This window comes from Sparus aurata, chromosome 23, assembly GCF_900880675.1.
Source record: "Sparus aurata chromosome 23, fSpaAur1.1, whole genome shotgun sequence".
NCBI lineage: Eukaryota > Metazoa > Chordata > Actinopteri > Spariformes > Sparidae > Sparus > Sparus aurata.
Genome location: NC_044209.1, coordinates 18,160,733 through 18,185,100, shown reverse-complemented (window position 1 = coordinate 18,185,100; position 24,368 = coordinate 18,160,733). Strand labels below are relative to the sequence as shown.

Here is a 24,368-nt window from a genome sequence, read left to right as displayed (position 1 = left end):
ATAAGAGGAGTGGAGCAGCGCCGACAGCCAGGAGGACCAGAGACCACGCACCACTGCTCGACATGGATCCGCTCGCTAAACTCGTGTTCCCCGCCGTGATCATCTCCGTCCTGGTGGCTTGCAGTCCGACGGAGGCGTGGTACAAGCAGGTGGCCGGTCCGAGCTACTACTCTGTGGGCAGGGCGTCCGGCTTGCTGTCCGGTATCCGGAGGTCACCGTACGCCAGAAGAGCCGAGCCGGAGGAGTCAGACAGCGGAGAGGCGGCGAGCAACAGCGTGCTGTCCGCGCTAACTGCGCAGAACTCAGTCCTGAAGACGATGGTCAGTGCGCGTTGATTTCACGGGATGGATAGGGGTTGCCATTACGCATTACGCATGAGCGCATACGTGTGTTCTCCACATTTAAAATCGGTTTTGTGTCACATTATGGTACTTTATTGGCTTTCTTGAAAACTTCTGTTCAGAACAATTGACTTTTTGAAATTAACGAAACGTTTGAACCATTATACTCAATAGTTTGTTAACAGGAGCTCCTGGTATAGACACAATCTGCAACTTATTTTCTGGTAGCATTTTAGACCAAAATATACATATTTTTTAGATGAATGTATGAATTATTTCTTATGTCCCTTCTGTGGGACTCATGGTCATTTCAGTCAGGAAAGGTGCTTTCAAATCAGCACACAAATATATAATACATATAGAATATATAAGAAAAGGGACAATAGTAGAAATAGCAATAATGGTCATTGGATTTGTGCTTTTATACCTTTTACTTAAGTAGTCAAAACAGTACAAATCCAGTTAATTGTAAGTAAAAGTATGTCATTCAAAAGAAGCAGCGACATGTGAAAAAAATTATTTTGCACAAAATAGGCTCATGCCAAATTAAAGCCTTTTGTCTCCATGGATTATTGTTGATACATGTACAAGAAAAAGTATTTTAATGTAGCTGTTGGAGGTGCAGCACATTTTTGCTACTTCGTATTCAGTTTAATTTGCTAATCATGTGTCCTTGTAAACTTATAGAAATCCGTGGAGTTACTTGAAGGTACAACATTCACAGAAAGTCAAGTACAAAGTGCAGTATTTTCCCGTGTGGCGTGTCAGAACGAAGTTGCACACACTGATGTACTTTAGAATCACGCTTGTGTACTTTACTTGGAAAAATACATACTTGACTATTGATTAGTTTCTGTTAGAATATCAAACCTCACACACTGTCTGCACATTTAAAGCCTCTTTTCTTTAAATGCACACTTCAACATGTGTCTGTTTCTCTGCAGCCCGTTTGCATCAAAGACATCACACCAGACCTGCAGAGCTGTGAACTCCTCCAGGAACTCAAGGGCTCATTGAAGTGCAAAGCGGACGTCTTCCTCTCCCTGGACTCCTCACAGTGTGCAGGAGACTGAGCCGGATGATGCTGCCTACTTCTTGGAGGTGTTCTACTTTTAAAAAAAAAAAAGAAAAAACTGTGCAATTTTCAAGTTTGACTTGATGGAAGATGTGCTGCTTCTCGTTCAATCATTTCACAAACGTGTTTACTGATTTTAATCATAAAACCTGTCTTAAGCTGAAAAAGGAATGTATTATTGTAAATATGCTGTCTAAGTTTTCATTAATAAATGAATCATACTGCAGCCTCTTGTTGGAATTACTGAACACAAAGCACGTTAATTACAGTGTTAGGCTTTTAATGCTCACCTGCACTGGAGATAAACTAAATCACTCGCCGCATGTTTTGCATTACTACGTGACTTGCACAGATAACTGGCTAATTAATTCAGTTGTGGGTAATTAAGGAGCATTACATTTGTCAGTTTTAAAGCAGGAAATACTACAAATTGGTGCATCTTTTCAAAGTTGGAGTAAACATGCTTGTATTGAAAACAGCTCAGTGATTTGAGGATAAATGTGCACGATGAGATCTGATTCTAACAGGAGAGAAAATCCTGCACTGGTTACTCTTAAAAGTGGAAGAGGTATAAGCAACACTGGAAAGATTTATCAATAAATATTTTATTTAAAATGTTTTTAAAATAGATTGAGGAAGGTGCAGCTAAATAACATGACTTATTAAAAACAATCTTCAGTCTTCAGGAGACTTTTACAGCAGCTGGACAGCCTCCAGGTTCTCCTTAATGATCTGATCTATGACCATGTCGAAGACCACCTGTATGTTAGCGGTGTCCGTGGCCGTGGTGAAGTGGTGGTACACGGGCTTGTCAGGACAGTCGTAACATGAGGAGAACATGGCGGTGATGTGGTGGGCTGCAGCATCCACGTCACCATCGGCTCCTGGACGGGGAAACAGAGCAAGAGAAAAATGCCTAATTCATTAAATATCCATGCAAGCAAGACATCGGCTTACGGTGAGAATCCGTACGTGTGTTTTTCTGCTTAACACACAAATAAAACATGAAAGGAGTTTGCTTCTCGTGTTGTGAGTGAGCCTGGTATATGTATGACCATGATCTGGATAGAGGGAATGATAAACAGGGGACTGTGTGTGAATACGGTGACAATCTCTGGCCAGAAGGAATTCTGATTACCCAGCGGACAGTGAATCATCCAGCAGGAAGATGAAGGCACACACATGTCAGAAACAGTTGAGCAGGAACTGGGGTATGACACAAACATGGGAGCAGTTTTAATGTTGAATACTATCAAAACACACGTACCTTTATAACCAGATAGGTAAAATCTCAAGTGTCTGTTCGAGTGAAGGATCTTCTCCCGGAAAAGGTCTGTTTTGTTCATAAGCAGAATCTGTTGGGGAAAGGGAAGGCAACATAAGTGTGAATAAAAAAATGAAATAACCCTCGAGTTGATGACTTTCAGTCAATAACAGTATCTATAAAAAAAAGTGAAAGTGATCCATCAACCTGATGCACAGTCAGAAAGACAGATTTTATTTTGTCTGGCACCCCTGTAATTTATGAAGCGCTTCTGAGGACATTTCAACATGGAGATGAATATTGTGCATCACAATAAAACCCAAAAAATATCATATTTCCTTACCACTCTAAAGGACATGTGGCTCAGCCCTAACCAGACGTGGGAGTGAGTAACAAGTCTTGACCTTCTCTCAAATAAACCTCAAGTTACTGTGGTGAGAATCAAACAAAACGTAATGCAGGTTAGTAGCCAACGTTTGAGTCGACTAAAAATGACACACTCCAGACATTTCTCCATGGGTTTTGTAGTGACAGATGAAGGTTAGTGTTGTAGTAGACGTGTCATCACATTTTTGATCTACAGACATTTCATACCACTGTTCTTCTTACTGCCATTGTTAACAATGTAATCCTAGAATCCAAATTTGTATTAATTGTTGGAATAGCCCACTCGTGCATTGGCCTCTGCTGGTCTCATAGGCTGCTATGTTTGCATGCACTGTTCTAGAAAGGGGTCAAGTGTCAAGTCATGAATACCAAGTTATAGTCAAGTCTATTATTATTAGTCCACTAAGTCAAGTCCTTCACCTCTGCTCCTAACTGAGAACCTCCCAACGGCTTCATGATACCTTTTTCTAAGGTTTTACAGAAAAGGAGTCACATCATGTAGAAATACGAGTACCACAAATTTACAGGGGGTGGAAAATCCTGTTGACGTGATTGATTATGGCTCGCATCCTCTTTGAGTGTGTCAGTATTTTCCTGTAGTTGTGCCTTGATGCCACCATCGTCTCCATTAGAGCCAAGAACTAGGTTCATTCAGTAGTTCAAGGCCTTCTCCAGTCAAAAAAATAAATCACTTCTATAATTTTCTGTACCTTCATATACTGTTAACAATTAGTGAGAAACACAATTACCCTTATAAAAAAAACAAAAACAAAAAAATGATGCAAGACTGCGAGATAACCCCTGAAGGCGTCGAGCTAATCAGGTGCAGATATGAACTTCTCCGACCGACAGCGAGTGACTAATTCATGCTTGTAGATGTTTCCACAAATGTACAATATGAAAGAAATCAAACAAACTAATTACGGCGGTGCTCGCAGCCAACTCACTGAAACAGAAATCACCTGCCCTACATCTCAATTAGATTGTGCAGGCCAATTATGTACGTCAGGCGCAATCACAGCCAGTTTATGTCCCGTCTGCCTGTATGAGTAATTGTAAAAAGAAAAAAGAAAAAAAAGAAAAAGAAATTTAAAAAGCCACTCAGCGCTTTAGTCACCTCCACACATTCAGATGAGACACGGCAGACACTCTGCGCATAACGCAAAAGGAAGAGGCCATAAAACTACAGAGTGATATCTCTGTTGTATTCTCAGCACATTCATAATCAAGCCAGGTGTCAAGAATCTCACCAGCGAGGTGCTCCTGAAGACCGTGTTGGTGCAGATGGATCTGAAAAGATCGAGACTTTCCTGCAGACGATTCTAGTAGAGAAATAAGGAACAGCGAGGGGAAAATAGATGAGTTTACTACATCTAAAAGTTTGAAATAAATGCCATTATGTTTGATTCCATCATGGCATTTCCCCCCCCCCCCCACATACTGCAGAAGGATCCTCCGTCAGCGTCATGTCATAGCTGCTGAGGGGGACGACAAACAACGCCGCTTGAATGCAGTCGAAGCAGCTGAGCCACTTCCTCCTCTCGCTGCGCTGGCCCCCGACATCATACAGCCTGTCGACAAGCAGGGCAAAATCCACTCGCGCATTATTCAACCGGTGAGTTGTTTTGCGTGTTACCTTAAATCTCTATAAATCTACAAAGTCATGATGTTCTTCTGCCGCTTACCAAACTGCCCCATCCAATTTCAGTATTAAGAAAAGAAAAGCAATGGATTGAAACATTAAAAACACATTTCAAGTACTTTGTTTCAAAAGGTGTGACCCAGCACTAAGTGAAGCCGAGGGGTCTTGGTGACACAGGTAACGAGTTCCCATTTGGGCCAGACAGTCTTCCAGGTGCATGATTGCGATACTCATGTCAGAAGGCGATGAAGCATTTTCTCCCCCTGGGTCAACAGTCGGTTTTAACAAGCTGGGGGACAATAGCTGTGGCGTCTGACAGTGAAAAGAAAATCACACACGACCGCCGTTTCAGATTCAGTAGAAGGTCAGACCTAAAAAAGGATGCAGGACCTGAGGAGGTTTTAACTTTAATCGATTTTTAATGACAATGTCAAAGGCAAAGGGTGTGTCAATTATTAGGTCCACTATATCGCCTCAACTAGCAGCTAAAACACGGCTGCAATATAATCCTTTGGGACAACTCTGACAGTCAAAGTGACATCCACTCACAGGAAGAGGTTGTCATTCACAGTGTGCGGCCACATCACCGAGACGATCCCCACAGAGGCAGTGATTTTGTTAAATGGTACGATTTGTTTTCGCTGAATCAGAAATATAATCCTTGCTCGAGGACATGACTCAAAAACTGTGTGAATCATTTACACTGACTGTCGTTATCGAGTTATAAGGTTTACATGGTGTTCAATGCTAAACAGGTTTGGCTGGCTTATTGATCTTTGCTGTTGGTGTATAGAATTCTAGCTCGACTTCATTGAACCACCTTCAAGCTGTGTTAGAAATTAAGTTAAAGGCTTTGGGGAACTTGACAGCAACCAGAACGATCTCTGTTTGCATTTATTAGCCTAAATCATGTTTTCCTTTGTTTGTGCAATCCAGAGAATATCAAATAGGCTTTGGTTTATTCATTCGAATGTTTTCCTAATCAACTTTAGATCACGGCATTGTATCACGCACCAAATTCTGATCAGTTTTCGAGCACAATTTGCTAAAAACGTGATAGAACCACACATAATCGACAGCGAAAGAAAACTTCTCGATGCAATATCTTTAAAAAGTTCAAAAAGTGACGCATGTTTGTGCAACTGTTACCTTAACGGAGCTACGGATATGCAATATTCATGAAGTCCTGCTCCGTATGGAATCTATTTCTTATAATGATCCACACACTGAGTGCAGACACAGCGCGGGGACGGGAAGCATCGTGAGCGGTTTCTTACTGTGGAAACACAAGTTCAAAGGGGGGAGGGGAGGTGGGGGTTCAGTGTTTCACAGCTATTCCTGCGCCACATACATATTGTGATTCCTTGAATATACAGGCAGAGTAAAGCCATCAATATTTCATGTGTGAGTCATGCACAGGCTGCTTCCTCCCTCAGCTCACAAGAGTCCGGCTTTTCGTCAGGGATCCTTCAAGAGCTGGCGGTGAGGCTCAGTCCCCAGAGGCTCTACAAGCTGCTTACGAGGACGGCGGCAGACACCACCAGTTTCAGCGAAGGATCAACTTAGACGGTTGTGAAATGTGCGTGGTTCATTAATGGCCAAGGAGCTTTGTTAAATGTGCTCTTGCCTGTTCTCTCTCATGTCGTTTCCTTACTGTCTTTAAAAGTACCAACTGTCCAATAAAAAAGGACAAAACACAGAACATTAATTCAATCTTTTAACAACTCCAAAGCCATCTCGTATGCATGTTGTGGAGAGTTAGCTAATCACCAGGCCAACACGGAAGAATTAGACTGCAGAATTCCATCCAAATATTCATTTCAAATCATCCTTGAGAGATTGTTTTAATGCATCTAATGTTTATTTTTGCTGCCATCTCACACAGATTTTCCTATTGGATCACCGCTGTTTGGGTTGGCTAATCACAAACGCATCCAAGTGTCACCATCATGCTCGTGACACACGTGCGTCTTTGACCTCGCACACCAACACTGTCGATATTGGAAACAACTGACACTGCAATTTTACAGGGATTTTTTTATCACTATATACACAATTGAATAACTTGAATAGCTCTTTGGAAAAAGACACTCAAGCAACAAACTCCTGCGTATCCAACAACCCTTAAATCAGAATAAATTACGTTTCGGAAAATTAGAGCAGTGCAACTTTCTCCTTTTGTTTCAAGTAGCAAAGTATGTGGCATGACGTGTTTGAGTTTTTCTCGACATTGCACGTCCTGCGATGCAACCATTACCCATGCACACATTCCCATGTTGATACTTAAACAATATATCGTGCAGCTCCGGCACACACTGCCAGAACGTGGAGAAGCAACACAGCAAACCCTCATCAGAACATGGCTCTGAAGAGAAACTAGTTGTCAAAAACCTTTAAAACCACAAGACTGATAAACAACAAAACAAATCTATTGGTTGCAATAAAGTGTAAAACCTCCAGTTTAAATATCAAGCCAAGGTTCCAAGACACGTTTCCGTTTCATAACACATTCAACCGTTCATGTAAAAAAATGCAGGAGATGCAAACAGCTTGAAAGTGCAGAAAGGTGAAATATTCTTTTAATATTAACTGCAGGTCTTCGGGAATCCAATTGTCCATTCAACAATAAAAAATGTATAATGTGATTTCAGGGAGCTTTCAGGGAGACCGGTGTGAGTCATTAGAGCCGTTCCACCACTACGTGCTCGATACACAGCATTATGTGGGCGCATAAATCTAGTATCGTGTTGCAACCACAGCTGAATTTGCGCTGCCAGTTTAATAAGTCTTACCGAAAGATCATTTGATTAAGTTGAAACTGCGTCTCGATGATTCCACAGGTCCTCACTCTTACCCTCAGAACATCTGTCTCGGTGGGAACGTATTTGGGAGCAGTGATTCGATTCATGTTCTCAAAGAAACTGGGGAGAGAAATAAGGAGAGAAGACATTTCAGAAAGTCAGCTGGAGGCAAACACACATCCAGCTCTTGCTTTTGTTAGTTTGAAGTTGTGACATGATGTTTAAGGTTTTATGAAAATGGAAACTTTTGATTTAAATGACAGTAAAGAACAGCGTTTCTCTCCGGCCCTTTTTTTCCTAAAAAGACACACAGGTTACATCAGTAATTCCCTTTCACTGTGAATTTCCAAGTTCATGCCGAAGCTAAAATATCCAAGAAGTCATTTTACACGTCGCGGTGCCTTGAGGTCCCGGGGAAAGTCAAGTGTGTCACGACTCGAGTCTGATCCAATATTTCTGGAGGGGGAAATCAATGTGGGGTCCAGCAGAGTGAGGAGATTGAAAGAGAGCGAGCCGAGTTTCAGATCATCCTACAGCTCCGACCCCATCGAGTTCCGATAATGAAGCTGTCACATCTTCGTCTGTCTCGGTCTAGTCAGCTGGAGCGCGTCTGAACTTGGCAGACCTCCCCCGTCTCCTTAGAGATAAGACATCTGCTCTATTTGATCAGTCTCTGGAGATAAAGATATTTATTTCAAATGAAGGTTAAGTGGTCACAATACATTAATTTCTTTGTTTTGGTCAGCAATTCAAGCAGCTGGACACAAACATCACAGGCGTCTGAATACAAGCAAACACAAGTGGATCATTAAACAAAGACAGTTAGCAGCAGAACGCTTTTAAGAGGTCTGACAGTAACTGTGCTGAAGGTATAGGTTATCTGTCTGGTGCGATATCTTCACCGATGGATATTCAAAGATGGATTAATGTGCCAATTTCTAACTGACAGTTTCCTACATTTCCCAGAATGCCTCTTGAGAAAAGGTGAATGGACCGAACAACACCACTAATTCAAAAGAGGGTCTGGTTTTAACTTCAACGAGAACATCACATGTGCTGCAGATGATTGAAATAAAAAAAATTTAAAAAAGAAGTACTCGCACTTCACTCCACAGCCGGCCTGTAAACTGAGAGCGCAAACAATGCTGTCATTTAGCAAAATGTATTCCACACTTCAGTTAATGATCCACACTTCAGCGATGATGCAACGCACTCTCAAACAAACGATCGACGCAGAGCACCGCTTGCTTCTTGATGAACAGTAGAATAAAAAGGGCACAATTGCTGAAGGGCGGCGATTGGGGGAAAAAAAAAACAAAAAAAAACAGTTTCAACCACATCGATGTAAATAAAATGTCGCCCGGAAAGATGTGGGGAGGAAATACACTGACTGTATTCTAGCACCAATGTGTTTCATAATAAATGGAGATCATTGACAGTGATGTGTTTTTGTGGTAAGATGGTTAGAGATTGAACAAAGCCTCAACTGCAGCTCCCCCTGACTCGCAGCGTCATGTGCACACTGCTGTTCATTGACATGCCCTGTTCCATCTGGTCAACCCTGCTTCCCCTTCTTCTTCCAAACAGTGCTTTCTTCTTTTTTTTTTTCTTTTAAATTTGGTCCCAATTAAACCTCCCATTTCCACAAATGTCACAGGAGCCGTTTCCTGAAGACGACTTATTCTCTTCACACGCCTGACTGTTGCTCCGTATTGATAAGATGTGACGTCACGCTTCTCGCTGGGCAATTTCACCTGACGTTACTGCCACCAGACATAACTGGGGCGGCGTAGATCACTTAAAGGGTGACTGCCCCAACTTTACACCTTTAAAGTGTGTTTACAGGTCTTTGGGAATACGACTGAATTTGTGGAAAAGTAGTATAAAAGCAGTTTTGTGGCTCCAGAGGACGCTGCATGTAATCTGATAAACTGCTCCCACTGATGTCACTCAGTGGCCCACAATGCAACAAGAAATGCATCAGATTGCATGCAGCTTCGTTCGGAGCCACAAAACGCTTAATCCTACTTTTATTGGGTTTCACGTATGCAATAGTTCTCCCGCGAGACCCGTAAACACATTTTAATGTGTAAAATCGGTTGCAGTTGAACTTTAAGGTCATTTTTTTACTCACTAGAGTGCCGAGTCGTTCAGCTCAAACTCGTAACCCCTGGCCGCGGCAGCTCGGACACCCTGGTCGGCCCAGAGGGCGCAGAAAGCATGCGCCACGAACGGAAGCAGCTCCTGGTCGTCCCCCAGACACTGACTGCAGGACAGGATGGAGCGGGCGTGCATCTGCAGTGAAACAGGAGAAAAAACATCATCGTCTGGAGGCACGTTTAGATTTTCTATTTCGTAGTAAATGAGAAGAAATATATGGGTTTCTCCCCAAGACTGGTCAAGATGGAGCTCAGTGTAGGATTGCAATGAAGGGTCATTTTCACAATCTATTAACGTGCTGATTGGTTTCCCAATAAACTGTTTGGTTGTTAGGTTTGGCGCGAAAGCCATCACAATTACTCCTGCACCCACATCCGAGGGGGTTCTTTTAGCTTGGCAGGCACAGTAAAGATTTGGGCTTTTAACAGGGCGTAAATTCAAAACTTCCGGACGGTGAAAAGAACGACGTTTCCCTCTGAGGCGTGGTGGCACTGAAGGAGAAAGTGGCATCAAAAGAGTGCCTCAAAATTTGTACCAATGTACCGAGTTACATTCCACCACTGTGTGCAGTGCAGATGAAGCCTGACATCTAGTGTGCTAAAAAGGGGCTGCAATAAATATGTTCAATATCCAGGACTCCACAGGAACCTGCGCCGTCTCCTCGTCACCTTGTTGTTCTTGTTTGCGAGGTTGACCCTCAGCATCCCCATCCCTCGAAGCACAAACTTCATGGAGGTCAGCAGGTTGTCCAGCACCGCAGCCTGAGAAGGGGAGGAGGCGGGAGGCGACGGTTATGTCATTTAACTCATTATGCTCCAGATGAGAACAGAAAATGCTTTGGCCGCTTTTTACCGATACCTTGAAACTGAGGAGCTCCTGTCTGGAGAAGCCCTGACTGTGGATTATCTTGATCTGTTTGATGAGGGTGCTCTTTCCACTCTCTCCAGCCCCTGGCGCACGCACAAAATGTCACTTTACTGACACCTGATGAACAAGTATTGACATTCCTGCAGTTTCACTTACCAAGCATGAGGATTTTCACCACATTCATCTCAGTCTTTGCATGCTCGCAAAGGTCCTGCTCGATCTTGGAGCTCTGCAGCTTGGCCTTCTTCCCCTCCTCCGTGACGTCCTGGTGGAGGCACACTCCCATGCAGATCTGACGAGGAAGTCACAGTTGGCTAAAGTGAAGCACCGACTGCAAAAACTAGGGCACACCATCCCATAAATGTTGAATAATAACATATTTCTTGACTAGAAATCCATTTTAAAAAAACCAGTTCTGCTAAACATGCACATTTTCCGGCGACACTGGGACATATAGCAGTGAGATTTATAACTCGCTGACAAGAAAGGAATTCAAAATGCAAGTTTTGTCTCCCACGTGTTTTTTAAGTGAGTTTAAATGGTTAATTCAGTGAATGTAGTACCTGCAGTGGGACTGGCAGTATGCTAAGACAGCAGAACATCTCTGTGCTGTTTCCTTCTGACTCACAGCTCACACTGCTGACAAACTGATGGCAACAAGCTTGAGAGCTCGTTTGCTTGATTGGGGCCAGGTGTGCTGCAGGCAGGTGAGGGGACAAAGAAGGAAATATGGCGTCCGGAAAACGTCCTCACCTCCGGGTGCTGTGAGATGATGAAGCCAAACCAAAAATATTAACAAAATGTAGCTTTCCTCATCATGTAAATGTTTAGCTGCTTTCAGTGGTGGAAGGAAACTAAATAGCTACTTTCACTCACATTAGTTAAGCTACTTGATTATAGTTGTACTTTTTAGCTAATTTCCTGTACGTGACAGCTTTAGTTACTTGTTGCTCTGCAGATTGAGAGTATTAATAAGAAATACTCAATAATGAATATGTTTTGATGTTAACCCGCCCAACAGAAGGCTGTACAAACCATTTGGTCCACCAGCTGTGACACGTTAAAGTGACATACAGTATTAATGCCATCCAGAATAAACACAGATCATAAGTATACTCCGATGCAAATACTTTACTTTTGTATTTTCGCCTGAGTCAGATTTTCAAATTCAGGACTTTTCTATCTAACAGCGTATTTCCACACTGTGGTATTTCTACTTTTAGCACTACTGTTTTTTTGTCATTGTAAAATACTTTATACTCTGGAAAATGTAACTAAGTGCATTAACTTAAAGTACTGCACTTCAGTACAATTTTGCGGCGCTTGTTCCTTCTTTGAGTATTTCCATTTATTGCTATTTTACACTTCTGCTCCACTACATTTTTGGAGGAAAATCACTCGATTACATTTACTTAATAACTTTAGTTACTAGTTACTTTGCAGGTTTTTATGCTGCATCAGATCCAACTCTGCAAACAGGTAACCCTCAGGATATATATATATATATATAGAGAGAGAGAGAGATAGAGAGCCTTGGACAGAGGCAATTTGTCATATTTACTTTTAATACTTACACTAATAGATTTTGAATGCAGGACTTGAACCTTTAATGAAATATTGTTTTACTGTATTTGATGCTTTTACTTCATAGTATGTTAAAAACACTCAGTACTTCTTCCACTGCTGCCTTTTTAGGTGGCCGGAACTTCATGATGACTATATGACTTTTCCAAATGTCCCTTAAAGGACACCATGTGACCTCAAACGAGTGAATTCGTCAATTAATTACTAATAACTTCCTTCATCAACTGTGAGGTGCTGGGCCACTTACCGCAAGAGTCACGCAACTTGCTTCAACTTCAGGGCGGGTACCGATCTGCTGCTAAAATAATCTACTTTTAATTGCCTGACATTTAACTGAGCTCTCCGTGTGACTGATTCATTATCACACGCAGGTCGTTTTATCTGATCAAAGGTGCATTTCTGTGTCTAAAAACATGACCTTTACCTTTCATAATGTGACCCATGTTCAGCCTTAATTACAAAAAGGAATCCATTAGATTAAATGAAATAAAAAAGATGACACACAGCCTTTTCAGATTAAAATGTTATTATTATCAGCAGCAGCATACTGTAGTCCGATCAGTTTCTACAGTATCTGTCAATAACATACAGATTATAGCCTACACTGAGTACATTCCAACTCGACATACAGACATATTATTATGCTTTTTCTTTTAAACGATAAGAAAAAAACAAACATCTATACAGTAGTTAATGGAGAGGAGGTGAGTAAAATATACATCTACAAAAAATATATTATTTAATCCCATTTGATATCGAGACAGAGGTTAAATAGTACAGGGCTCAATGACAGTACGAGGTCTATTTCATGAGTGAGAGGTCTAGTTTGTGATCGAGTCAACAACACCGAACTTCTGTCTTCGTTCCCTCGAGACACAAAACTAAAGGTTAAAAGCTGTCTGATAAAACTCTGTCGCGTTTCTCTACTTTAGGATAATTCTTCAGGAGTGTCGGTTTAAAGGAAAAAAACAAAAGAAATTGCACTCAGAAGGCCGGGCACGCAGGTCTCAACAGTGTGCGTTTTTTTTTTTTTTTTAAGAGTTTAAAAACCTGCTCTACCGAAGGAAAACAGAGCGATGGTTTTCTGAGCGGTCAGTGCAGTTTGATAGAAGCGAGGTCTGATATGTACATGAGGTTCCCCGAAAAAGAGTCCGTCAAACACCTTCGACACAACCCGAGGCAGATGCAGGCGGAGACGCGAGGAGGTTTTTCTCCCCTCCTGATTCTATCTTTTAGCATCCTCCAGAGAAAACTGTAATCACTTTATAATACATACGTACAGTACATACAGTATATACAAAAGACCCACACTTGCCCCTTCATGTGCCCGAATCCCATGATATAATACTGAAAAATACATTTCTTTTTTTCTTTTTTTGTTCTGAAGGCAAAAAATAAAAGTACTTGAGGAATTCGAAACATCCGAAGACATAAAACAGACATTTTTTTTGAAGATGTGGCGGTGTCGTCCTAACTCTTTTTCCTATTTCTCAGTCTGGACTTCTGTATGTACCGGTGATTGTTGATCGACTGACGTGGACATGTAGTTGCATATGCAGGATATATTAACACGCAGAAGACACACAGTCACGCGCACACTCTCACACACACCCACACTGTATACCTGATGATCTCTCAGCAGCCCCGGCTATAAATGGGCTGCCGGAAGGGCCTGCTGTAATTAGCCAGGATCGTGTGTGGAAGGGTGTCGTAACACTTATAAAAGGGTTGTTTTTTTTGGGGGGGTTTTTTCCACTATACATGAGTTTAGATTCGTTGAGCTCGTTAGTGTTTGTGTGTGCACACTCGGCTGATGGCGCTGGTTCGGGGGTTCTTTTTCTAAAGCACAGCCTGGGCTCTTTCTTTAGTCTTTTCCTCCTCTTTCCGCTTCATTGCCTGGATCACAGCGATCTCTTTGGCCTCTTTCTTCTGGTTTCTTGCTTCAAATAGCAACCTGGATCAAAGAAAGGAAAGGGTGAAGTAAAGGAAATCAATACAGTCCTTTTTTGAAAGCAGAAAGCACACTATGACCCCTTTATTTTACCTTAGAAAAATACAGTTTTGTACGGAAGCCCATTGCTGCCACTCTTCTGCCACCATAATTGATTAAAATTTACCTTTGATAAAAAAAAAAAAAAAAATCCAAGGCAAAGTTATAATAATGGGATAAAAGGTTGAAATGATGAGATTTAAAATTAAAAATGACCCCAATTATTCTATTCGTTATATCTAAATAATAGATTATAACCGAGGGGAGACTCTGTGTGGTTGTACGAACTCTACTCTGTGGAAGTACAACTTCACAAGGTAATCCGTGTTTCTTATTATTACGTAGTGAAAGACTGCTCTTCTGATTTTTCTCCTCTAATGTAACACACAGCCTAAAATCATGGCTTAATTCTAAACATATTTTGAGTTTTTGATCTCATAATCAGCACTAATTTGAATTATTCTTAATATTTTAACTGTCATAGATGGGCTTCCATAGTTTTTCCCAGGGGATATAACATATATTGGGGTATCTCTGCCCCCCAAGTAATTGTGGATGTTCCTTGGAGTTGACAGGAGCCTTGCCCCCTTGGTTTTTCTTTTCTTTTTTTTCTTTTTTTTTTTTTTTACCTGTTTTTGATTATTCTCTGCACAATGGCATCCGTAGTGAGGCTGTTCCCACTGTCGACGGTGCGCAGGATTCCTTTCCTCCTCGGCTCCTGCGTATGAATAAAACATGAGCAAATAAATGTGATTTATCATCCCTGAGGATTACAGTATTTCACGGAGGCGGAGTGTTCAGAGTCTTACAGCATAAGGGTCGGATCCGTCCTTGTCAGGATATATTTCTGTCTTTCCGTGGCATACAAGATCCACCTGGGGATTAAAAGTCATTCTTTTTTATTCATTTATAATTGCAGGGAATATATGGAGTCACAGAAGTGCCTTAAAATAGTACTAATAATAATAATAATAATAATAATAATAATAATAATTAGTTTCTGGATATTATTGTAGTATTATATGTTTATTTAATGTTTTTAAATATGTATTTATTGTATATATATAACTACATTGTTGCTTTATTCAATACAGGTACTCCTTATATACAACATAAAATAAGATATGTGTTAAATGAAGAAAAATACAGAAAAAATTTAACATACATAAATTGTTGAGTGATATACTGTATATGCCTTTTTTTTAATACATACATTTGAAATAATACTATTATACACAGGAAAAAACAAATAAATAAATAAAATTAATCGTTTATTCTTTATTTATTTATATCTTGGTGGTGAGAAATAACTGTGCTTCCTGTACTTGCCTTGAAATGGTCCAGCAAATCTTTTGTGACTGCAAAGGGTGCACCAATCACCACCTCTGACACATACTGAGAAAAACAAAACCACAGATCAATCACAAAAAATGAGCTGACGTGTACGGTACAGGATATACTTCACGAGAGAAGGAAGAAGGAGATGAACCTACTCGACAGGCCAGGACGCTGAGCGTTCTCTCGTGGACATTCATGATGGGGTAGTTTTTCCCTTTGTAGCGATTCACCTCCTGAAAAAAACATTCACAAAGAGAATGAACGTCTCGTAAATACGGGAGTCGGGGAGGCAGTGAATGTCTCATGAGGATGCTGATGAAAGGAGAATCACCTGATCAAAGTGCAACCCCACGATAATGTATGGCTTTTCTGCGAGCTTGTGCACCGCTTCCAGGAAGTCCACATGGCCTATGTCTAGAGAGGAGGACAGTCAAGGAAAGCTGATGCGGCAGTAAGGGAAGAAGACTCTTCTTATAAAAAAGGAAAATATTTTTAGTGAGGTTGTAAAAGGATACGGAACAGGTCGAAGGCTCCTGCCACGTAGATGATGGTGTCTCCGGGTTGAGGCTCCTGGCCCGAAGCAAACTGGATGATCTTCTGCGAAGTCTGCAGGAACTGAGACACCCCCGTCCAGGGACTGTGGCCCTTCTGACCATGTGACCCCCGTAATCCAGAAAGAGGCACAGTGAGTACAAAGTGTGGGCAACAGAGACAGAAGCGCTTCAGTATCATCACTATAGCGCAAGAGACCGGAGCGGCGTCGGTGCCACCTTGTGGTGCAAGCAGGGAAGTGAAGCCACATTTGGTGACACAAAGCCCCAGCACATGTATTCAACCCTCGCCAAATCCACAGCGTTTCTATTCCAGCCTTCAATGAACCTCCCCGCTGCTCTCAGCGCTGTTTAAATACCCCAGCATGTTAACTCTGAGTTACTTTCTCCGTGCAGGAACACAAGTGCCATTCACTGTGTACCGGCAAGGCCTGCATCTTGGTTATCAAGTGGCTCCACAGTGAAGGCTTCTATTTAATAGTGATTGACATCCAGGCCACTGACTACTAACTACCAGCTTCTTCAACATTCAAGGGAGAGCAAGCTTAATTTGATTTTAAACATACTTAAGAGTTTGTCAGGAAGCTGAGAGTTTGATATCAACACAGTGACGGCCGACATTTGTTCGGAAAGGCAAATCGGAAGGGTCAAAAGTACTCTGAAATATGTCTGGTACCTACCTTTCCAAAGTTGTCCGTGTGCTGCTGATAGTCTGAACTATCCTGAGAGGGAAGAAAAGGATCGAATCAGGGTGTGTGTTCTGCACTGAAGGCACCAAAGAGTGATCACAGCTGTACTCACAATGTTGCTGTGGTGTGCTTTGGTCATCAGCAGCATCCTGCCGACCAGATCTGTGGTTGACACTCCCTGGGTTCTCTTACACTCCCTGCAACGACACAGCACACGGGATGTGAGCGCCTGAGCAACAAACACGACACGACATCCACAAATGCTATTATTTTCACTGCGTTTCACATATTTTCTCAAAGGGAGACTTGCCTGTACCGCCCCGACTTCTTCACCTCTTCATACGTGTCTTTCCCGTCCACTGTGAGTGTTATATCATCTGGAAGGACAGCGCACATGAGACACTGCTTGTATCAGCCACTAACAGAATCAGTGATCCGATCAGCCTTGTTTATGACTATTCATCTATTATCGATACATGTAGTGATATACCTCCGTGCACACAGAAGTCACAGTTGTACTTGTCGAGGGTCCCGAGGGTGGTGACGTAAGGCGCTCCTTCCACGACCTCATCCACCCACTTTATGGCCCGGACCATCTTGTATCTCTCTGCCTGAGTGAAGACGGGCGGGCCCTTGTGCTTCGCAATCTCACCTTGAAAAGAAGAGCAGATACAGGCTGGTACATGCGAATTAACTGAGTTCAAAAGAACACAGAGACAGGAATCTCTGTTTGCCCTGACACTGCGATAAGCAGCTTTAAATATTTTACTATCACTGTGGAGGGAGAGGTCGCTGTTATCTGTGCTGGCCCTAACTATGAAGTCATCGTAATGTCAGGATGCCCCAGTGTGCCACAGGAGGGCGAGCTGCTGCGCTGCTGTCACAAAGGAACAGCTGGTAATGAAGAGAAAATAAACAGAAGCTATGGGTGACACAACTCCCGAGGGGCAGCAGGTCCAGGCTAAAACATGAACGGTTGGAAGGGGAGGGTGAAATAAATAAATAACAACTGACCTAGTCTTTAAAGGTCCTGTACTGTAGAAAGTGACATTCTGATGCCTTCTTTGATTATAAGCAGGTCTAGGTGTGATATAAACACTGTGAAATTATCCAAAGAGAAATGCACACAGCCCGTCAGGCCTTCCGTAACGTTGTGATGTCACAACTGTACAGTCACCGTCCTCAGTATTACAAAGACAAAAATACAGCAGAGCTAATTTGTAATCAGTGGGTGCTGCCTGCTCAGGCCTGTGAGAGCTGACCAATCAGGGCAGACTGGGCTATTTGGGAGGCGCGCCTTAAAGAGACATGAGATAAGAGAAAGAGCGTTTACATAGAGGGTCAATAGAGGTGCTGCAGCATGGACAGTATGAGGAAAATAATGTTTTTTTTAAGGGGCTGTTTTTCATCATTCGTTGCGATTTATATGTGAGTGGACTGTAACATGACATGAAAAAAGACCTCCCCTGTCTCTCTCGGTTGCGTTTACAAGCCAGTGGACAATTTGTTGTACTTTGTTTGTGAAGGATTATGTCTGATTTTCCATGACAGTGACTTCATGCGTGTTCTTGATGTCTCTTGTTAGTTTAGAAGTGGACGACTGACTTACAGCACAAGACAAAAGTTCCACAGAGCCTCTCTACCTTAAAGCTATAAAAATATAATAAAAATAAAAAATATTTTGTCGTAGAGCCCCAGAATAAAAGTATGAACCTTAAAATGCTCATAATATGGGACCTTTAAACACTGATGATGCACTGCAGGTGCGGGGGCGACTGTGTTTGTGACATGACGGTCAAAGGTTCTCTTACTGTCTGTGTGCACTCCAACGATGAGGTAATCTCCCATGGCCTTGGCCTGCCGCAGCTGGTTGGAGTGGCCATAATGGACCATGTCGTAGCTGGTAGGAAAAAAAGATAGGAAATATCAAAGTTTCATTAACATAAGGAGTTACAGTGGCTGTAGGAAATGATTATTAGTTTGGGAATCAAACAAAGATAAAAGATGGAGTGAATTTGGTTGTTTCTTGAATTACAGGTAGGGATGCATAATATATCTGGCCAATACTGGGAAATGTATATTATTTGTTTTTTATCAGTATCTGATTGTAATTTGTCACACATGTTCAATAACGGTTCAAAGAGGAGGGGGACGGTATATGAATTTTAACACACCATCCACATTTGCTCACTCCATCTGAGCCTTTCTTACCTTCAGGTGAGCATAAACTCCAGGTTATTGACCTTTTGAAATCAAATTATTGGCGAGCTTATTGTTATTGGTCACGAGAAGCAGGTACTTATCTGTTGTCAGTATCGGCAGAAATGACAACACCCCACACAACTCTTCCCCCTCCTCCTCTCTCTCTCTCTCTTTAACACTCAGATGTCTGAGTGTTCTTGAATGCACCACAAAGGTGGTGTCACTACTTGCAGAAAGTTGATCAAACCTTTTTTAAGTTCATTGTCTCAAAACATGCAAAAGTACCAGTGCGACCCTCAAATATCTCAGGTGTTTATGATCTTATCGGCCCCACAGATGTCATCCTCACGCTTCATGTGATCTTATGGATACCTAATCAAAGTCTCAGAGTTAAAAAAAAAAAAAAAAGTCAAAGCTGCAGTGTGTTCTTCCCACCCTCTTCGCTCCACCCCGGCTATGATACCATCTGTAAATAATTAGATTAGCACAGATTGGAGAGAGAGATTGAAACGGGCTAATCTCGCATAGTAATAGAGAACAGATGGGCATTAGCCTCCCATCACTGTTACTGTTGCCAACAGCTGACATCAGTCTGATAGTTTGTCTCTCTGCTTCACTTTGAACGTGATATTGACATCAACCGTGCACAGAAAAAGATTAACGTGATATCGAGTTTGAGTTTGCTTTAATCGTTGGCAAAAATTGCGCTGGCGGTTAACTTGGAGAATAATAATTATAGCAATATAACACACTGAAATCGTCCAAACTGTGCCCTTTTTTTTAGGTGCATCATATTACTCGTCAGCACTCTCAGGAGCCAGGAGTAAAACAGCGCTATGAATAGCATCCTTAAAAATCAATAGGAAAACAGATGAGCTCTGCCAGAGCTACAGTATGCACACAGCCACAACAGTAACAGAAGCCTGTGTTGTGTTCGGCCCCGGGGCCACGCTAATGAACGACAGCATCTGTGTCACCAAAACACAGCCATTACAGGGCTGGAGGGCTGAAGGAGGCTCGTCAGAAACCAGGAGATTTCCTGCGTGTGCTGTCAATCTGCTGAAATGGGATCCACGTGTGCAGACTCTAAGGCGATAGTGCAGGGCCGGAAGAATGCAGTAAAGGGAGGGGGGACGGGGGGCATTTGGAGGTGAATGAATGGGGAAGAAAAATCCTGAGACCCAGACGGAGTTGCATAAGACCGAGAGGCTGCTTTCAGGGGGTGTTATACTCGCTCCATGCCCGTAGATTTGTCACCGTATTCCTGTTGTATTTTTCAGCAGGGACTGATCACCGCGGTATCACCGCGAGGGCGATGAATTATGAATTAGCGTAGCCTGTTAGTGGATACCCGGCAGAACACCTAACCTCCTTGAGAGCAGAAGCAGTACAGACAGGGAAAGAATAGGATGGGACACTTGCAGGAAGCAGCAAAAAGAAAGGTTATAACCTTGGCATTTGGGTGAGATCTCAATTGTCCAAATGTGGACATAGTTCTCAGAATACCAAGTCTCAGATAATCAATGGGAACACCCTTCACTGAGGCTTTAAATAGCCTGTTTACAGTCCTGCAAAGACACACTGTAGGTGGACTTTACACTCCCGCTTGATTTCCCCCAGTCGCCTCTTCCCAGGGTGACCAATGAGAGAGTGGCCTTTGTCAAGAGACGTCCCAACACATGAAGTGACTGTGCTCTTTCCTTGGAATTTTCCTCTCACGCCGCTGACACCGCTGGATGTCCAGCAGGGACACAATGTGCTCAGTTGTGACGAGACGCCGCCGCTAGAGCGCCAGCGGCCGGAGCAGGTGTGGGACGGAGGGGTCAGAGGGGTTAATGACATGAGCTCTGTTGACATTGGCTCTCTTTGCGTGCTCAGCCCACCGGTTAATATTCTGGCATCCCAAATATTCTGCAAACATTCCGTCAAACCACGGATACACAGCCACACCTAAATGGCAGGAATTCTTATAGAGAAAGCCGACATAATCCTGGCCTTCGAATGCAGAAATTCAAAACATCGCCGCCGCCACCGCTGCAGCACCACAGAGCCAGAATGCAGTCCTCCCAGAGGAGGCTTCTGAAAGTGCAACTAATGAACATTGTCATGACTAATAGTTTTGTCTATAAAAGGCCAGGGCATAATGGGAAAACGCCCGCTACTGTGACGTATTCAAACACTGACAGAGCCACAAAAATGTCTCTAACAATTAGTTTATTATTGAAATAGTTGAATTTAGCAGTATTATTTGTCTTTGCTGGTCATTTTGCTCCTAATATTTTGAGATATCTACAGCAAAGACTTGAGAGGGACAACACTGTTGGTTTCCAGGGATGCACTCAAGACCCCTAATTGAGACTCACTGGGACTCTCCTCGAAGTGTCAAGGTGAGGCGACTGAAAGATTAGCGAGGGGTGTACCTGAGACGACACCGTGGAACAGTTTCACCTTTGGGCCGGTCAGTGAAACCTGCTCAGAGTGTCCGGGGTAATTAGGCTCCCCTGTCACCCGGACAGTGGCTGACAATCAAGTCAAGCCTGGCTGTCGAACAAGGAGACATGTATTGCCAATCGATGTGAACGCAAGTGCTAATTTTACTTGGTTTGCCTTGTCGTCTCCACAGCTGTGCGGAAGTAAAAAAGTAGAGCCTGGCCCAGGTGAGCACCTTGCCCGACTGCAATATAATTGTTCTGTATTCCGTTACACCGAGCTGAAAGAAGACACCTTGTTTGTAAAGGTGTCATCATGGCGTCATGGAAGCAGTCCCAAGACGAGTCAGGCGAGGGACGTTCAAAGTGCATTATGACTGCGACGTTCTGGGTTTGCATGTGAACGCGGGTCTTTGTCCTTCCTCTCCTTCAAGACTCAGTTAATTTCCTGTTGTCATATTGTAAGAAAAGACATATTAGAGAGCGCCGCAGACGGTTGCGTTCAGCTGAGATTATTGTTTTTAAGAAAGCTCATATGTTTTTTTGTAGAAACTGTAATTAAAGGAACAGTTCGCCCAAAAAGGAAAAGTCACTTGTTATCTCTTTAACTCACCGACATGCCGGGAGAAAGTTGGGTGAACTTTTGTAGTTTGTGAGACATTTCTGGAGCGTCCCAGCAAAAACTGCTTTTCTTTTTTTAACGACTGAAGTTGAGATGCGTGCTAGGCGCTTTTAGCGTAGGTTTTTTTCAGGTTTCGTTTTGCCGTCTTTTAAAAACAAGTCCATCGACTTCAGTTGTCGAGGAGAACGCCGCAACTCTGTTTTGCTGCGACGCTCCAGAAACGTTTCGCAGACTACGAAACTTCCCTTGACTTTCCATCAGCGTGAGGGTGAGCAGACAATGACTGAATCTTCATTTCCAGTTGAACATATACTTTAAAATAGATCTTTTATTTGGGATTTTTTGTTCAAATTCGTATTTTTGGTCTTAAAAAAAACTAATAGGGGCATGCAGATTTACCAGTAATTACTTTGTACAACTCATTTTCCTGAAGGTCAGTACGCATCTAAACATCACTGTTGACATCTTTCGTGGCAGCAAGACTTCCGGTTGTGTCTTAAGGTGTAGTTTCATGGGTCGTAAAACTGTTATGGTGTAATAAATGTCATATGAGTACACTCAACTCTAAACAGGACAAAAGATAAGACTAAAGATAAAGTTTGGAGGATCACATGCTGCATTATGAAGCGGCCACATCAAATCATTTGTGGAGGAAACATTACACATGAATTCAACATGTATCCTGCGCCCTGCTTCTGAATGATGTCTTAAATCTGTGCTTAACTAAACACACATACAAGTGCTGAACACACAAAAGCGTCACTGTCAGTTTAGTCGTCTCTAACGTGTGTTAAGCACTTAAAACACAATCATCTGGCACAGACACCTGAGTCCCTAAGCACCTGTAATAACATGTCATTGTCTGTGTAAGCATGTCTTCCCAGGGCTGCTCAAAGTTAGGAGGCTCCCTCCACATCATGCCAGTGAGTCATGATGAGCCGCAGCACCCGAGATCAGTGTGAATCCGTCCTGATGTTATTATGTAATAGTGTGTCTACTGAGGTGGAAAAAACTGACAGTGGGGGGTTTGCCTCAGTGGCATTGCCAAGTGCAAGTAACGCAATGTAATGAGTCCCGTGTCCTGTCATTAACGCTGTCAGAGTGGAATTTCTGTTCAATTAAAAGTTTTCTGCGCATCTCCGGAGGACCGAGGGTCCGGTGAGAGCTCTGCAACCTGCAGCAGGCCCCGTCCCGCTGCTCACAGGAGGAGGTCACTCTCATTCAAACGCGCTCGATGCAAAGAAAAAAGAAAAAAAAAAACGATCCCTTAAACGGTCTTGCGGGCCACCTCTGCCATGTCACGATCGATCATCCTCCCCAGTACTCACCATCCGTCGCACCACACCCGGATCCTTCGCCTCCTCTTCTCGGGACTGCACGCTGCAGCGCCGGGGGTCGTCCCTGCGTCTTTCCCGGCTGGCGCGCTGTTGCCCTGGTGGTGGTGATGTCCGTTTTTAATCATTTCTCACAACAACAAAACAAGCTGGTGACTCGATCTCTGTAGAAAAAAAAGAAGCAGCAGCAGAGGAAGAGGGAGGGGGGACAGCCTGAAAGATGGAGATGGTGACCGGACCGTGTCGGTGGATTGTGTGGCCCGTGTCGGCGCAGGACAGCCGGTGTGTGTCAGCGGCAGCAGCACCAGTGCGATGCGCCAACGCCTCCTCTGCCGGCGACGCAGCGACGCACGACGCTCCAGCTACGTCAAGCGCACCACAGCGGACAGACGCGTCAGGAAGAAAGGGAGAGCTGCGAGTAAAACCCCGCTAACGACATTTTCTCAGGGTTGCGTTTTATTTTGAAAAGCACCCACCGGAAGACGCGCGCTTCCAGTGGCGGACTCGACACAGGTCGGATCGTACGATGAAGTGCCGGTGCACGCAGCCGACATGTTGTTACATAATAGCGGCGTTTCTCCAGCGTCATGTGACAAAATCTGGATTCCCACAGAAACGAGCTGGCTGTCCGCCAAAAGCTGCTTCTGGTGACCTGCCGGGTTCTGTACATTATGTCCGATTTAACCAAAGGTTTCAACCACCAGCCGTCATAGGAATCAAATAAAGTCACGTGCATCCTGTTCTGGTGAGCAGCATCAATGAACAGGTCAATTTATAGGTGATCAGAGTTAAGGGTAATGGTTATTTACAGTTGGGGATGGACTCTACAGAGTTTTGGAGAAGAAGTTCAAACTCTTTTAGTGTTTACAATTTTAATGAGGTTATCATACAAACTCTGACGTAGCTATTTATTTTCGTGTCAGAGGAAAACAAAGTCCCAAGAACACTGTTTGAAGTGAGAGAGGTGGCAGGGTCCGCCACATGGGAACAAAGTACGAAATCGTGCTGTCATTTAAAGTCGGTTTGTTTAATCAGTTTACTCATGAAAACAAAGAGAGTCTGTTTGTTTCAATGAAGCTCTTTCTGCTCTGG

At 43.0% G+C, this 24,368-nt stretch overlaps 3 protein-coding genes across 4 annotated transcripts; 1 reads left to right on the top strand and 2 right to left on the bottom strand.

Moving 5' to 3' along the window:
- Positions 1 to 1,642, top strand: LOC115575923 (neuropeptide B-like). Its single transcript, XM_030408344.1, has 2 exons — positions 1 to 320; positions 1,286 to 1,642. Exons 1-2 carry the CDS (start codon positions 63 to 65, stop codon positions 1,412 to 1,414), a joined length of 387 nt encoding a protein of 128 aa, XP_030264204.1. The 5' UTR covers positions 1 to 62; the 3' UTR covers positions 1,415 to 1,642.
- Positions 1,643 to 2,001: 359 nt separating this feature from the next.
- LOC115575047 (guanine nucleotide-binding protein G(o) subunit alpha-like) lies at positions 2,002 to 11,248 on the bottom strand. The gene is made up of 10 exons (XM_030406821.1): positions 11,101 to 11,248; positions 10,694 to 10,829; positions 10,529 to 10,620; positions 10,339 to 10,431; positions 9,645 to 9,805; positions 7,502 to 7,630; positions 4,509 to 4,638; positions 4,318 to 4,389; positions 2,684 to 2,771; positions 2,002 to 2,300 (listed from the first exon to the last, which is right to left on the bottom strand). The coding sequence occupies exons 1-10, from the start codon at positions 11,137 to 11,139 to the stop codon at positions 2,110 to 2,112; spliced, it is 1,131 nt and encodes a 376-aa protein (XP_030262681.1). The 5' UTR covers positions 11,140 to 11,248; the 3' UTR covers positions 2,002 to 2,109.
- Positions 11,249 to 12,629: 1,381 nt separating this feature from the next.
- LOC115576314 (ethanolamine-phosphate cytidylyltransferase-like) lies at positions 12,630 to 23,616 on the bottom strand. 2 transcript variants are annotated; one of them, XM_030408854.1, is made up of 13 exons: positions 23,271 to 23,616; positions 18,501 to 18,589; positions 17,180 to 17,341; positions 17,000 to 17,066; positions 16,802 to 16,886; positions 16,681 to 16,722; positions 15,965 to 16,112; positions 15,781 to 15,863; positions 15,605 to 15,682; positions 15,441 to 15,506; positions 14,921 to 14,986; positions 14,741 to 14,829; positions 12,630 to 14,075 (listed from the first exon to the last, which is right to left on the bottom strand). In XM_030408854.1, the coding sequence occupies exons 1-13, from the start codon at positions 23,402 to 23,404 to the stop codon at positions 13,961 to 13,963; spliced, it is 1,224 nt and encodes a 407-aa protein (XP_030264714.1). In that variant the 5' UTR covers positions 23,405 to 23,616; the 3' UTR covers positions 12,630 to 13,960. The 2 variants fall into 2 exon arrangements, with proteins under 2 accessions (XP_030264714.1, XP_030264715.1); XM_030408855.1 differs by having other exon boundaries at positions 15,965 to 16,097.
- Positions 23,617 to 24,368: the final 752 nt, after the last annotated feature.

Bases quoted from the DNA above. Each gene is read 5' to 3' on its own strand.
- LOC115575047 (XM_030406821.1), bottom strand. From the start codon at position 11,139: ATGTTCTGCTGTCTTAGCATACTGCCAGTCCCACTGCAG. The intron at 7,631-9,644 runs GTGAGTAAAAAA...TTCTCTCCCCAG, and splicing joins CTGAACGACTCGGCACTCTA to TTTCTTTGAGAACATGAATC. The intron at 2,772-4,317 runs GTGAGATTCTTG...TTTCCCCAACAG, and splicing joins TCTTCAGGAGCACCTCGCTG to ATTCTGCTTATGAACAAAAC.
- LOC115575923 (XM_030408344.1), top strand. From the start codon at position 63: ATGGATCCGCTCGCTAAACTCGTGTTCCCCGCCGTGATCATCTCCGTC. The intron at 321-1,285 runs GTCAGTGCGCGT...GTTTCTCTGCAG, and splicing joins ACTCAGTCCTGAAGACGATG to CCCGTTTGCATCAAAGACAT.
- LOC115576314 (XM_030408854.1), bottom strand. From the start codon at position 23,404: ATGATTAAAAACGGACATCACCACCACCAGGGCAACAGCGCGCCAGCC. The intron at 16,723-16,801 runs GTGAGTACAGCT...CTTCCCTCTCAG, and splicing joins AAGCACACCACAGCAACATT to GATAGTTCAGACTATCAGCA. The intron at 14,830-14,920 runs GTAAGACTCTGA...ATTCATACGCAG, and splicing joins ACGGATCCGACCCTTATGCT to GAGCCGAGGAGGAAAGGAAT.